The following is a 16,088-nucleotide window of genomic DNA, read 5'->3' as shown; positions in this document are numbered from 1 at the left end:
TCGTGCATGAGGATTTTCATGAGCAATGGAAGGATCGTTTCAAATTTCAATCGTATATGAACATTAAGAATTACAATACACAAACGGAAACAACAGGCTATGCGCAAAACCGAAATTACAACATGTTTTTTCTACACGATCAAGGGAAGAATTCACATACCTTTGAAGACTCATCTTCAACACCTTTGATCTCGAATGCTCGAACAACCCGCAAGACTGCAACACTCGAACACTCGTACACCACGACCGCTACACAGCACGTTCAACAAAGAACTCGAACACCGCGATCTCCAAGATCACAAACGCAACAAACTCCACACAACACCACGAACGACCTTCAAAAACCTCGACTGTGTCGCGTTGAGTATGACATCACCATAATGGCTACCTTGGTATTCTTGTGTGGGAATCCAGAATTGTGGGTTCTGTGTGGACTTTGGTTAGAGGACGAGACCGTAGGAGAACAATAGTGTAAACGATTAAGCAAGTGGAAGATGTCAAAGTCTATCGTATAGACGATGCCCAATCGTTTAATAAAAGCTATGCGATCGTTTAGCTAAAGTTGCACGATTGTTTAGCTCATTGGCCAACTGAGTGTCTTTCGTATAGAAACACTCCACGATCGTCTAGTCTCTCCAATTTTTCGTTTGGTAAATCGTATTTACTTGATAGTCTTTCCATGAGAACTTTCCGAGAATGGAAACTCAATTCAACGACTTCTAAATTTAGGAAAATATTTTTCCTTTTATCTCACGGTTACCATGAAACTACCAATAACCTCTCACTCAATTGGTTATTAGAGAAAAAGAAATAATTATCCAATAATTAATATTATTATAAATATATATGATAACTAACTTATCCCTATATTTATAACCTATGGTTTTAATATTTCATCTTATGAAACATATAAACCATAACTCTTTTTCTATTTTATGGTCCTTAATGTAAATCTCATTTATATTAATCCTCCACTTGACGTATCTCATACATCACACCTATCATATCATATATAATCGAATTACCTCTTGTCAATTTGAACATTTCAAATCAACACCAAGAACTGATTCTCCCACTTGAATTCATTGAGCTACCAATGGGACCTTATGGACCTGTAGCTTGAAGCTCTAATGGTATGTGAATAAACTGACTAAACTCTTTAGTCACGGAATCCACCATCCGTTAACTACCAGACACTCCACTAAAGACCGATAGCTGAACTCTCCTTACCGCAGATATATTATGTGTCCATCTTAACCAATCAGTAGTGCGACAACCCTTCACAGATCGCTCGTAAGTACAGCTGAGCCAATAACCGTTATGCCTCTATAGTTACATCTATCTCCTTGAGTACCACTAATCCCTCTAATGAACATAAGTCATAGTCCTACTATATCTAAGTCTTCCTTTCCAAAGAGAAGTTGTGGCCACTATGTTCACGCCCCGGAATCAACCCTTAAGGGATAATCTCTCTACTTATCCCTGCTTTGGGAAATGAGTGAATTCCATTTTGTGGATTGAGTTCCTAGCTCCAGATCAGACAAATCCCCAAAAAGGTAGGCATGTTGAGTTGGCAATTTGACCACTCTCACCCATACTAATCAAAGGACCGCCCTCAAAGGCAGGAGTTCCCAAAACACTCAGGATTGAGGTCATGTCACCTATGGTCGTTTAGGTGAGATGTAAGTCTCTAGTATCAACAACCTTATATACAGAGACGAATCATCTCGTGGTCCGGTCTTATACAAACTCTTTGTATATGACACCCCTGCTCGCATGTCTCCACATGAATGGTTAGGATCTACCATCTGTAGTAGTTCACAATACTTGCAAACCTCTACAAAGTGGGTCGTATCCGTAGTATTACTAGGATCAGGTACCTCACCTTAATCCTTATACTACAGACCTATTTAGGTCATCACTTAAGGCATGATCCACTTGTATATCTCATGTACATGTTTAAGTTTACATACAATAACCATGGAGCTTTGTTTATAGGATATGAGTAAATGCTAGAATGAAATAACTCTTATTTTATTCACAACAATGTGTATAATTACAAACAACGAGACTCCGGGAGAATTAAGACACCAATCCCAACATAAATATCCAGAATTTGCATAACCAACTAGATCAAAATTTGATTCATTTGAATAAAACAAACCCACATCGATTGTTCCTCGGAGATAACAGAGTATATGCTTAATTTCGTTCCAATTTCTTTTTGTTGGAAAATGACTATATCTTGCTAATAAATTTACTAAAAATGCAATATCTAAACTTGTATTATTAGCAAGATACATAAGTGTACGAATTGCACTAAGATATGGTACTTCAGGCCAAGAAGTTCTTCATTATCTTCTTGAGGTCGAAATATATATTTCTTTATATCCAATTAATGGACTTCCATTGGAATATTTAATGGATGTGCTTTGTCCACATAAAATATTTTTAAAATTTTTTCTGTATAAGTTGACTAAGGAATAAATATTTCATCTGCTAAATGCTCAATTTGCATATCAAGGCAAAATTTTGTTTTTTTCGAGATCTTTCATCTCAAATTGTTTCTTAAGATATTTTATTGCCTTTGAAAGCTCTTCAGAAGTTCCAATTATATTCAAGTCATCAACATATATAGTTATAATAGTAAATCCTGATTGTTAATTTTTTTTTTTATAAAAAACACGGACATATTGGATTATTTTGATATCTTTCTTTCAATAAATATCCAGTCAGGCAATTGTATCACATCTATCCTAATTGTTTCAATTCATATAGTGATCTCTGTAACTTTATTGAATACCGTTCCCGGCAATTTGATATATATGTTTCAGGTACCTTAAATCTTTCTGAGATTCTTATATCAATATCATTATCAAGAGACCCATATAAATATGTTGTGACTACATCCATAAGATGCATATCTAGACTTTCATACATAGTCAAGCCAATTAAATATCTTAGTGTAATAACATCCACCACCGAAGAATACGTCTTCTCAAAATCAATATCAGATCTTTGTGAAAAACCTTGTGCAACTAGTCTTACTTTATATCCTGTGACCTTATTATTTTCATTTATTTTCCTCACAAATACCCAGTTTAACACCTTCTGGTATTCGGACTACTGGTCTAAAAATTTGACGCTTTGAAAGTGAGTTTAATTTTGCCTCAATTGCTTCCTTCCACTAAAGCCAATCTTTTATATATCAACATTCTTCAACATGTTTTGGTTCAGGATCCTTATTTTCATATATAATATCAAGAGCAACATTATACGCAAAAATGTTGTTAATAATTACTTTAGTTCGATTCTATATTTTTTCTGTAATAATATAGTTTATTGAAATCTCATTATTACCTTTAGGTAGGGGCAAGCATGGTAGGTCGATAAATCGACACGACCAATTGAAATCAGTCGAAATAGGGTCGGCCGGTTGAAAATCCATCAAAAATTGGGTGGGGTCGGTTTGGGAGGGAATCGCCGACTGTAGCTATCGGTCGGACACCCAATGGGTCGGGTTTTGACCCGACTCGATCGACTTTATGAATTAAAAAAATTATTTAATATATAATCAGTTCAGCGTTGCCGCCTCCTTTGCCTAGGGTTTATTTTTTTGCTCCTTGCCTTTAGTTCACACTCGCAGTCGTCTGCCCCTACTCGAATCGCACCACAAAAATCGTTCCTTGCCTTCAGTCCATGACTCAAGTCTCCATAGGTCTTCCGTTCCTCTTTGCTACTCCAGATCGCTCGTCTTCTTCCGTTCCTCTTTACAATCGTAGCCGCAGGCACGTCGTTCAGTCCTGAGTTGACGACTCCAAGTCTCCACAGCTCATCTTCTTCCGGACCGCTCATTTCAGTATACACACTGTTTTCAAAACAGTGTTTTGTGCCTTCCTTGCTCAGTTGCTCGTTTTCGATTTTCAACCCGAGGTCTGTTTTCGATTTGCAACTACAGATCCGTATACACACTGTTTCAGTGTTTTTGATTTGCAACTGCAGGTCCGTTTTTTATTTGCAATTGCAGGTCCGTATACACAGTGTTTTCGATTTTCAACCCGAGGTCCGTTTCAGTATACACACTGTTTTTGAATGATACTGCCATTGCTTATCTTTTGAAAAGATTCAATAAGGGATTATTGTTTGGTGGAGAATTTTTGCATGTTCGTTGTTGTGCTCATATATTAAATCTCATAGTATGTGATGCTTTTAAGGAACATAATGATTGCATTGAAAGGATTCGATATGTTGTACGGTTTATAAGATCTTCTCTTGCATGTTTTTTGAAATTTAAAAAGTACATTGAAATTGAAAAAAATTCTTGTAAGAGTTATGTGTGTCTTGATGTTCCCACTAGATGGATATTTGATGCTTGACGCAGCTGTAAAGTTTGAAAAGGCTTTTGATAGATTAGAAGATAAAGATGCTTCTTATAGACACGATTTGTCACCAAACAAGGAAGATTGGATAAATGCTAAGATGTTGATTAGGTTTTTAAAGGTCTTTTATGATGTGACATTGAAAATTTCAGGGTCTTTGTACACCACTTCGAATATGGTTTTTTATCAGATTACAGTGGTTCAGAATTGTATACGTTTGAATGCTGGTAGTGCAAATGCAATGCTAGTTGGAATGGCCAATAACATGAAGGCCAAATTTGAGAAGTAGTGGGGGAACAATGAAAAAAATAATTTGTTGTTGTATGTTTCTATTGTGCTAGATCCTCGAAAAAAGCTAAGGTTTGTATCTTTTTGTCTTAAAAATTTTTTTGGGCCAGAGGTTGCCGAATCTATGGGAAATGTAGTGGAACAATGTTGTAGACGTCTCTTTCATGAGTACAGTATTACTCATACTCAAAGTGAGAGTGGGAGTGGTAGTACTTCTACTAATACACCAAATGTCCCAGCCTCGGAGACCATGATTGATTGTGATCCAACTGAAAAGGTGGGTGAAGACTTTGTCTATGATACAATTGATCTTGATTTTGAAGGCGATAAGACTACACCTTTCGAATAGGGGTCAGAGATTGATACTTATTTGTTGGAAGCGAATGTTAAGAATGAAGGTGATTTTGACATACTTCGATGGTGGAAGAGGAACAGTCATCAGTTTGAGGTTCTTAGTCGATGGCTAGAGATCTTTTGGCAATTCCAGTTTCTACTGTAGCGTCTGAGTCGGCTTTTAGTACAGGAGGACGTGTTGTTGATTCATCACGTTGTTCATTGGCTCCAAAAATAGTGGATGCTCTCATTTGTACTCAAAATTGGCTAAATTATGATCCAATAGATCTTGAAGTTCAGCATGATATGGAAGAAGCTTCATTATTTGAAGAAGGTATTTATTCATCATTTGTATTTTGTAGTTGTAACTTGTTAGATTAAAATCTTAATGAGGTTGTCTTTCTCTTCTTGATCTTAATTATATAAGATTCATAGCGGTTATGGACAATGAAAAAGACATTCAAGACCTTCCAGATTTTGCAAAGTTGTCCGTTAACGATTAAGCATTTATCATTTGATTTTATTGTAATTGGGTTGTATTGGACAATTGACTTTATGTTTTATTGTAATTGATTTGTATTTGACAATTGACTTTATGTTGTAATTTCTATTTTCTAGTTTGATTGTATTGTATGTGTCATGTGACATGTGAGTGTGACTATGTGTTATGTGACATTTCTATTTGTGACGTATGTTAAAGGTTTGTTTTCAATATATTAGTTTTGTTTTGTTTTCAATTATATTGTATGTGAGTGTGACTATGTGTTATGTGACATTTCTATTTGTGACGTATGTTAAAGGTTTGTTTTCAATATATTAGTTTTGTTTTGTTTTCAATTATATTGTATGTGAGTGTGACTATGTGTTATGTGACATTTCTATTTGTGACGTATGTTAAAGGTTTGTTTTCAATATATTAGTTTTGTTTTGTTTTCAATTATATTGTATGTGAGTGTGACTATGTGTCATGTGACTCTCGACTCTCATATTAGTTTTGTTTTCATGAAATACGTATTAAAGGTTCTATAAGCAATTAAGCGAAGCAAGCAGTAACACAATCTCAAACAATGTACATGTTAATTGTTAAATATTAAGGGTTGTCAAATCAAATCATTCGCTCATATCTTATTTTTAATATCTTTAGGCTAGCTCTATTCCATAAGTATTAAAAAAATAAAATGTGAAATAGTATCTTGAATTTTGACTCACAATCACAAATCAAAAAGAGAAAACTAAACATGATTGATAAGGAAGTTAATAAATAGTTGGTTTTTTTTATTATTAAAAATTGTTATTTATAACGACTTATCGACTTCTACCTAATAGCCAAAAAAAATTATAACGATTAATAATTTATAATTGCAATTTTTCTTAGAATTTTAATAAATAAATATAATTTCTTTTAAAAGAAGAAAAAAAGGCAAAACCAAAAAAAAAAAAAAAAAAGTTATGACCCGACAAAAACCGACCAACTGACCGACCGGTCGGCCGATTGTTTTTTAGCTCATTCACCGGCCGAGGCCGATTTGGATATAGTCCAAACTGATCCTGGTCGGTTCGGGGTTGGTCTGGTCGGAAAACCGACTCCGACTTGCCGATGATCACCCCTACCTTTAGGTATTTCACCTTCCTTATTAGTCATGTCGAGATTTTCTTCATACGCATTTACATTCTCAACAAGGTCTTTTTCACTATTAATTATTTCGTTTTCGAGGATTCTTATCTTTGGAACCCACTGGTCTACTAAGATTCTGGCATGTCCCAGACTCATTAGCGAAAACTTGTTGCGTTAGAATGTCAATTTTTTATGGAACATTTGCAACTGGTATATATGACCTAGTTACTTTCTTTGCTTCTATAAATGTATCTGGTAATTGATTTGTTATATTTTGCAAATGAATTATTTTCTGAACTTTAAGTTTACATTGATCTGTATGTGTATCTAAATGAGACAATAACGAGATATGTTGGGATTGGTGTCCTAATTCTCCTGGAGTCTCGTTGTTTTGTAAAGATACACATTGTTTAATGAATAAAATAAGTGTTATTTAATTCTGGCATTTACTCATATCTAATAAACAAAGCTCCTTGGTTATCTTATGTGAACTTAAGCATGTATATGTGATATACAAGTGGATCATGTCTTAAGTGATAGCCTAAATAGGTCTGAAGTATAAGGATTGAGGTAGGATACCTGATCCTGGTGACACTACGGATACGGCCTGCTTTGTAGAGGTTTGCAAGTGTTATAAACTACTATAAATGATAGATCCTAACCATTCATGTGGAGATGTGCGAGCGAAGGTGTCCTATATAAAGAGTTTGTGTAAGACCTGGACCACGAGATGACTAGATTCTGTATATAACGCCGTTGATACTAGAGAATTACATCTTACCTAAACGACCATAGGTAACATGACCTCAATCCTGAGTGTTTTGGGAACTCTTGCCTTTGAGGGCGGTTCTTTAATTAATATGGGTGATAATGGCCAAATTGCCAACTCAACATGCCTATCTTTTTGGAGACTTGTCTAATCTGGGAGCTAGGAACTCAATCCATAAGATGGAATTCACTCCTTTCCCGAAGCATGGATAAGTAGAGAGATTGCTTCCTTAAGGGCTGATTCTGGGGCGTGAACATAGTGGCCACAACTTCTCTTTGGAAGAGAAGACTTAGTTATGGTAGGACTATGACTTATGTTCACTAGAGGGATCAGTGGTACTCAAGGAGATAGATGTAACTACAAGGGCATAACGGTTATTGGCCCAGTTTCACTTACGAGTGATCGGTGAAGGATTGTCACACTGTTGATTGGTTAAGATGGACACATAATAAATCTGTGGTAAGAAGAGTTCAGTTGTCGATCTTTAGTGGAGTGTCTGACAGTTAACGGATGGTGGATCCCGTGACTAAAGAATTTAGTCAGTTATTCACGTATTGTTGGAGCTTCGAGCTATAGGTCCATGAAGTCCCCTTGGTAGCTCAATCGATTCAACTGAGGATCAGTTCTTGGTGTTGATTTGAAATGTTCAAATTGACAATAGGTATTTTGATTATATATGATATAATCGGTATGATGTATGAGATACATCTAGTGGAGGATTGATGTAAATGAGATTTACATTAAGTACCATGGAATAGAAAAAGAACTATAGTTTATATGTTTCATGAGATGAAATATTAAAACTATAGGTTATAAATATAATATGATAATTTGGTTATCATTTATATTTATAATAATATTAATTATTGGATAATTAATTCTTTTTCTTTAATAACTAATTGAGTGGGTGGTTATTGTTGATTCATGGTAATCGTGAGTTAAAAGGAAAATTATTTTCCTAATTTTAGTAAGGTTTTACAAAAAGAAAAATTAGTTTTGAGTTTTCTCTCGGTAAAAAGAAACTCACGGTGCTTGTCAAGTAAATACCGATTTACTAGGCAACAACGTGTTTTCTAAACGATCGTGTAGTGTTTTGTAGGCGACAGACATCGAGCTAAACGATGAGCTAAACGATCGCTTAGCTTTTGCTAGACAATCACTTAGCTTTAGCTAGACGATTGGGCATCGACCCATGCAATAGGTTCCTGTCATCTCCCACTTGCCTAATCGTATACACGATTGTTCTTTCCTCCTTCATCTGCCTCATTCCAAGTTCGAACAGAGCCCACCCTCTGGATTCTCACACCGAAAATACCAAGGTAACCTTCTTGATGGTGTCATACTCAACTCGACACCATCAAGGTTCTGTGGTGGTCGTTCGTGTTGCTGAGGAGTTCATGACCAAGGCGATCGATGAGGACGAGCGCGAAGTGTTCGTGCAATGTTGCAGTCTTGTTGTTCGAGCGTTCGAGGTTGTTGTGTTTGAGCATTCATGAGCAAGGAGCGTGGAGACGAGTCTACAAATGTTCGTAGAGTTTTCTCCTTGTTTATTTGTAGTTATTCATGTTGTAATTTCTATATTGATTGTATAATCGCATGTTTTTGTACGACTGTAATTTGTAATGTTCATTTATGATTGTAATTTGGAATGATCGTATTAACGTTGCTCATGGAATTCTTGAGTTCGATTTCCTTCAATACATTCCATGTAATTTCTTTCTCAAACTTCTTAATTCTTCCCCCTAATGTTGAAAATTTTATCTCATTAAAATGAAAATCAGCAAATCGTGCAGTAAATACATCACCCTTCAGAGGTTTAATAATTGATGGGGAATCATATCCAATATATATTCCTAATCTCCTTTGAGGACCCATCTTAGTGTGTTGTGGTGGAGCAATTGGAACATATACTGCACATAAAAAAATTCTCAGATGAAAAATATTTGACTCATGATCATAAGCTAATTGTATAAGCGAGTACTTATGATAAGCTACTGGCCTAATGCGTACAAGTGATACGACATGCAAAATAACATGTTCTCATATAGATGAAGGAAGCTTAGCTCTCATAAGTAATGGTCTTTCAATTAATTACAAATGTTTTATAAATGATTATGCTAAACCATTTTGTGTATGAACATGAGCTACAAAATATTCAACACTTATCCCAATTGACATATAATAATTATCAAAAGCTTGGGATGTAAATTCACTAGCATTATCAAAACGAATGGTTTTAATTGTATAATCAGAAAATTGTGCTCTTAATTTAATTATTTGAGCAAGTAATCTTGCAAATTTAAGATTTCGATTTAATAATAAGCACATATGTGACTATTTACTGGATGCATCTATTACTACCATAAAATATTTAAATGGTCCACTTGGTGGGTTAATAGGTCCACATATATCACCATGAATTCATTCTAAAAATGTTGGTGATTCAGTTTCCACTTTAGCTGGTGATGGTCTAATTATCAATTTTTCTTTAGAGCAAGCATCATATGATAATTCATTAGATTGAAGAATCTTTTGGCTCTTCAATGAGTGTCCATTTGAATTCTCAATAATTCTCCTCATCATTATAGATCCCAAATGACCCAGTTGGTCATACCAAATTGTAAATATGTCTGGATTCATGAACTTCAGATTCATTGTTGCATATATTTCAATTACTCGTATATGAGTATAATACAATTCAGAAGATAAAACAGATAACTCTTCCAATATACGTTTTTCATTTGAGACCCTAGATATGATACATAGATATTCCACATTATTCTTACCATCAGTCTCAATATGATAACCATTGCAACGTATATCTTTTAAACTTAGAAGATTTCTCTTTAATTGACTAGAGAACAATGCATTGTCAATTGTAAATTTTGTTATTCTATGCAAAATAATATTTGATTTTTCAAAATCTTCGATCAAGTTTGCAGAACCTAATATTATATTTACTTTTTTTTTTTCAGCAATGTCAATTTGGAAAAATATTTTTTATTTGTAAGTATTGTATGTGTAGTTGCACTGTCTGCTAGACATAGATATTCTTTACTCATTTTTTAGTCACTCAACATTTGAAAATGATCCATATTTCTTTATTAAAAGAAAATAATTACAATAAGAAAAACAACACTTAAAATATATAAATGTTACTAAAAAAAAAACATGAAGATAGATTATAGAAAAACAACAACATTAAATCTAGGTATTCTCAAAGTCAAAAGAAATACTTGATGTTCCATCAACTTTGCCAATCTTCTTTTTAGAAGATTCAAAGAAGTCCACCACATCCAAATTTATCATGTGGGATGGGTCAAATATATCATTATCCTGGTATACAAAATTTGCTTCCATATTTTTCTCCCTTTTCTTCAGGGAGGCTTGATAGGGGTCAACTAAGTGTTTTGACGTACGACGAATATGTGACTAATGTCTAGTCATTCCATATCAGAAGCATTTATTTTCAACGCTCTTTGAACTTTTATGTTGTGGAGCTTTTCCTTTGTGATCATCATTTTGTGTGGTTCTTTTGAAATTTAAATGATTAGAACGGCCACCACGGAAATAATAATTATTTCTTCCTCTGCCACAATCACGACCTCGACTTCGACCATGATTATTATTAAAATTCACAGATTCACTTCAGGGAATGGTGTCGTTCCAGTTGGTCAAGATTCATGATTTTTCATCAATAACTGTTATTTTGTTCGGCCACATGAAAACATGAAAATTAATTTAGAATACCGTTTAAAACCTTTCTCTCAATATTGCTGCTGCAAGAGCATATTCGAGACATGAAATGTAGAAAATGTCTTTTCTAACATATTAGAGTCAATAATTTTCTCTCCGCATAATAAAAATTCGAATTGATTTTAAATAATGCAGAATTGTAATTAGTTACTGATTTGAAATCTTGTACTCTCAAGTGCATTTGCTCATAACGAGCTTTATAGACAAAGTGATTTATAGACAAAGTGGAATTTGAAGTGAACGAGCAAATGCACTTGAGAGTACAAGATTTCAAATCAGTAACTAATTACAATTCTGCATTATTTAAAATCAATTCGAATTTTTAGGAAGAATAACTATTTTTTTTATGATCATACCCCTCTTTCAAATTTTTCCACAATATATGGGGATATATTATTGTAAGATACTCAATTTTCAATCCCTCGTGGATATGATGACGAAGAAAAATCATACCTTTTGCTTTGTCCTGACTAGATGTCGTATTTCCTTTTTTAATAGTCTCCTCAAGATTCATAACATCCAGATGGATTTCGAAATCAAGTACCTATGACAAATAATTATTGTCGTTAATAATAAGGGCGACAAATTCTAATTTTGTGAGATTTTTCATGGCAGTACTATCATAAAATATTGTACTTATGTTAGAAATTTAATAGATATTGAATATGCAAAATAATATTAAATTTATTAATTATAACAAAGAGGGAAAAATCGACATACCTTCAAGACCTAGAAAAACAACAGGAGCTCATGTTGATAACGTGTTGTGAAATGGAGGAACACAACAGGAACACAGATATGGAGAAAATATAATAATAATAATAATAATAATAAATATAATTTAAAATAAAAAAATAAAATCATAAAAAACTAAAATTATAAAATTAAATAAAAGAAAATTTAGTGGAATTTGAAGTGAATTTCTTACGAATGGATGTGTGATCTTAAGTTCCACCAAATGTCACTATTTATAGACAAAGTGAGAGTACAATTTTCAAAGTGACAAATAGAAAGTGGACTCAAGCATGAATAACTACCAAACACATGGACAATATAAAAGGTGACACATGACTTTTGAGACACTAAGCAACCGACATTTATTTATTATTATAATATTCATAATATAATTCATATTTTGAATATTTTGAATGCAATAATTGATACATAAAACAAGGACGTAATGGGGATTTTTTTTTAAAAAAAAAAAAGAAAAGACCATAAAAAGTGCAGGCTGTGGGGTTCGAACCCACGCGCACTTCTGTGCAGAAGATCTTAAGTCTTCCCCCTTAACCTCTCGGGCAAACCTGCTGTTTGATTTAATAGGTGAATACCAATTATTTAAACATATATTTTATTCACTTCAAAGTTAAAAAACCTAATCGATAAAACCAGATCGGGAGGAGAGGGAAAAGCAAGACTTTGCCGGTCTCGAGCAAGAAAATGGCGGAACACTTGGCTTCAATTTTCGGAACGGAGAAAGATAGGGTTAACTGCCCTTTCTACTTCAAGATTGGAGCCTGTAGACATGGAGATCGGTGCTCTAGGCTTCACACCAAGCCCAGCATCAGCCCTACACTCCTCCTCTCTAATATGTATCAGAGACCTGATATGATCACCCCCGGCGTCGACCCTCAAGGCCAAGCCCTTGATCCCCGCAAGGTTCAAGATCACTTTGAGGTATGAACTCCCTGTTGTTTCTCTCCCCTGGCCCTTTCATTGATTTACAATTTTATATTTGATTTCGAAACTTGAATCTTCTCGACGCTGAAACAGTTTTCACCCTTTTCTTTTTTTTTGCAATTTGGAATGTAGGACTTTTATGAAGATCTATTCGAGGAGTTGAGCAAATACGGAGATCTCGAAAGCTTAAATATTTGTGATAATTTGGCTGACCATATGGTACGTTTACTTCCACCTTTTAAATTGAAAGGTATATTTGGATCTGTGTTACTGACTAGTTTGGTGTCAAATCCCTGGGCAGGTGGGCAATGTCTATGTTCAGTTTAGAGAAGAAGAACAAGCGGCAAATGCCCTTCATAATCTTAATGGACGCTTTTATGCAGGTTTAATTTCTTATACTTCATTTATTTATTTTTATTTTTCTTGTGGGTTTTCTTTTTACAATGAAATCAATCTTGTGGATGCTATATGAGTACTCTTAGGGTTGCTTAGTGTTACGAGGGTCCAAAAATTTTATAGCCAGTTGTTACCCCGTGATACTCAATGTGATAAATATGATAAATCGGAATTCGTTTTATTCAAGTATTTCTAATATGACTTCATGAATTTTGTTTTGAATTCTTGGTTCAAATCAATGATTTCTTGTACTTTTCATTGTCGGGAATCTCCAGTTCAAATCAAAGATTTATCTTTTGTACACATCTATGTCGTGGTGTAAATTAACTTCCCCTTTTTGTGATTGCACTTACTGCTCTTATAGCACATTGGAATAGCATTATGTAATCTTTCATGGCACAATTACCCTTTTGTAATTTCATACTATCAATAAAATTATGATTGAATGTTTCTCATAAAAAAAAATTGTTGGGAATCTTTTCGCCATCTTTCCTGGATAACTATTAGACAAGGAAATAGAAGTTTTAGAAGCTCCATATACATCGGTAATTGGTTGATTCAATGCTGATAATGTAGTTATATGGTCACGAATTTGATAACAATTTTTGAAATCAATAATGACCTTGCAAGTTTGGTTTGGAGGTTTGATGGAGTTTTCCCAAAGGTAGTTAACTGTAAACTTGGACCAACTAACTCTATTTTTAAAATATCTTTATGGCTTTCTATTATTATATTGGTGGCCGGTGGGTATACCCTTGATCTGTCTGTGGTTGCTAAAGGAAAAAAAAATAGTTGCTATACGCTCTTTGTTATTTTTTGTGCCTAAGATGGCCCAGGTATTTAGTAACTATGTCTTATTTTTCAAATTTTTGATAGGTCGACCCATCATTGTTGACTTCTCTCCTGTGACGGATTTTCGAGAAGCTACTTGCAGACAGTATGAGGAAAATGTATGTAACCGTGGTGGCTATTGCAACTTTATGCATCTGAAGAAGATAAGCAGGTATATCATCATCATGATTCCTTTGTTTTGCCTGCAAAAGAATTGGTTAGCTAATAATAATCCACATGCCCTTTCTTGTAATGTTTCACGTGTTTGCAGAGAGTTGAGAAGGCGTTTATTTGGGAGGAGCAGGCGCAGGCGTAGCCGAAGCCGTAGTCAAAGTCGAAGCCCCCACAAGCATCATGGATATGAAGACCGTCCCCATGGTGGTGGTCGTGGACGTGGACCTAGTAGAAGAGAGGGAGATAAGGACCCACGGTATCATGAGAGAAGCAGGAGGCCTAGAAGCCGTAGCCCTCGGCACAGAGGGGGACGGAGTAGGAGCCCTGGAGGGAGGAGGAATAGAAGTCCGGTTAGGGAAAGTAGTGCGGAAAGAAGAGCTAAGATTGAACAGTGGAACAGGGACAGGGAAAAGGCAGATAATGGTAGTAATCATCAGGATGTCAAGGATGTTGGTGGAAGCAATGACCTTGCACAAAATGAAGATGAATTTGATCCTTCTAAGCAGTACTAGAGAAAATGGTGGATGCCGTGCTTGCCTGAAAGAAATATTTCTGGTTTGCTTCTGTCCTTTTATTAGTTCAATTTAGGGGCCATAGTAGAATACTTTCCCCTTTATTAATAAAACAGCCCATTCTCTAAAAGAAGTAGCTCACTGCCCATTTCCACTGTGCAGGTGGAGGACAGGTTCCCTGTCACGTGTTATTGAATGTGAATTCCAGTTTTGTTAACCTCGTCTCTTTCATCCTAAAAAAGAAAATGAATAGGATAGAAACAGTCGTTATTGAGTAACCCTCTTGGAAAATTCTTCAATAGTCCATACCATTTTTGAATTGATCATAGCCATGGATTCATTATCCATCCCTATTCATTATTTCTGTTGTCTTTTCGTTGTTCCTTGGTCGTTCACCTTAGGTGGAATGCATTTCCCCATGCTTATGGGAATTACAGGTTGAAATAAAACCTTATATAAGCTAAAAGTAGGACTAGTGTATTGTAGTGCTTAACCTGCAAGAGTCTTGAGGAAAGGTTTCTTACAAACCATTTTTAGTGTTTCTTTCCTTTTTTCCTTTTCTTAAACCTTCTGTTCATCACTTTTACATAAAGAGCAAGACCAAGATTTTAGAACCAGCCTTCATGTTTTCTGATGGTTACAACTTTCTTAATTATACAGGTTAATCTACGAAATAATGTTTGAGACGTTTGACATTTGTGATATTGTTTTCTAAACCTCAAAAGTTTCCTCGGTATTTCCTCCAATTGGGTTTCTTGAGTTCTGGTTTACATTTTTAAACTAGTATTTTTCTAAAAACTTCTTGTAGATATATTCATACCTAAAGCAGAAGCCAGAAGTAGAGCTTGTTGTCAGCCTAATTGAATGTTATTTCTGTTCATGCTCTCATCTTAACAGGAAAAATAGAATTAGAAGCGCTTGTGGTCATGGCTTTTTACTACTTGTATATGGATATTGAAATTTCTTTTTATGTTTCTTACATATTCTGCGAGTTTTGCAGGTTCAGGTTTTCCTGCTTGCCCAAATACTTCTTAGGCAGCTTACCATCGTATTCATAATACAGGTTTGGCTGTTATCTGGAGGATTTGCAGGATTTGATGTGATGTTTTGTTGGACACATGAAGGAAGCAACTCTACAACTTCTGTAATGCTGAAAAGCGTATGTCCTCGTTAGGTTGATTTCCCTATTCCATCTTCAAGTAAGCTTAAAGATTTCTGAGACAGAAGTAGATGTAATGCCGCTTTCTTGTTTTAAATTGTGTTGTATTTCCGATATATTCTATTGAGCTTTTCAGAGATGGATACTATTGAGAGCTGCCTATGATAATAGTTAAAGTTTGCTTTGGTTGGCTAGA

General features: G+C 34.8%; 1 protein-coding gene and 1 non-coding gene across 3 annotated transcripts; one reads left to right on the top strand and one right to left on the bottom strand.

The window, feature by feature from the left end:
* Positions 1–12,365: 12,365 nt before the first annotated feature.
* On the bottom strand, positions 12,366–12,448 carry TRNAL-UAA. Its single transcript has one exon. It is a non-coding gene; the product is annotated as a tRNA-Leu (tRNA).
* A 59-nt stretch (positions 12,449–12,507) lies between these two features.
* On the top strand, positions 12,508–16,088 carry LOC120073813 (splicing factor U2af small subunit B-like). 2 transcript variants are annotated; one of them, XM_039026674.1, is made up of 6 exons: positions 12,508–12,817; positions 12,953–13,039; positions 13,122–13,203; positions 14,093–14,219; positions 14,319–14,776; positions 15,797–16,088. In XM_039026674.1, the coding sequence occupies exons 1-5, from the start codon at positions 12,581–12,583 to the stop codon at positions 14,731–14,733; spliced, it is 948 nt and encodes a 315-aa protein (XP_038882602.1). In that variant the 5' UTR covers positions 12,508–12,580; the 3' UTR covers positions 14,734–14,776; positions 15,797–16,088. The 2 variants fall into 2 exon arrangements, with proteins under 2 accessions (XP_038882602.1, XP_038882603.1); XM_039026675.1 differs by having other exon boundaries at positions 14,896–16,088.

This window comes from Benincasa hispida, chromosome 3, assembly GCF_009727055.1.
Source record: "Benincasa hispida cultivar B227 chromosome 3, ASM972705v1, whole genome shotgun sequence".
NCBI classification, from domain to species: Eukaryota; Viridiplantae; Streptophyta; class Magnoliopsida; order Cucurbitales; family Cucurbitaceae; genus Benincasa; species Benincasa hispida.
The sequence above is the reverse complement of the archived record's forward strand: the minus strand, read 5'-3'. Positions and strand labels throughout refer to the sequence as shown.

Excerpts from the sequence above, each read along its gene's own strand:
- LOC120073813 (XM_039026674.1), top strand. The coding sequence starts at position 12,581 with ATGGCGGAACACTTGGCTTCAATTTTCGGAACGGAGAAAGATAGGGTT. Across the intron at positions 13,040-13,121 it reads ATAATTTGGCTGACCATATG|GTGGGCAATGTCTATGTTCA; the intron begins GTACGTTTACTT and ends ATCCCTGGGCAG. Across the intron at positions 13,204-14,092 it reads TAATGGACGCTTTTATGCAG|GTCGACCCATCATTGTTGAC; the intron begins GTTTAATTTCTT and ends AATTTTTGATAG.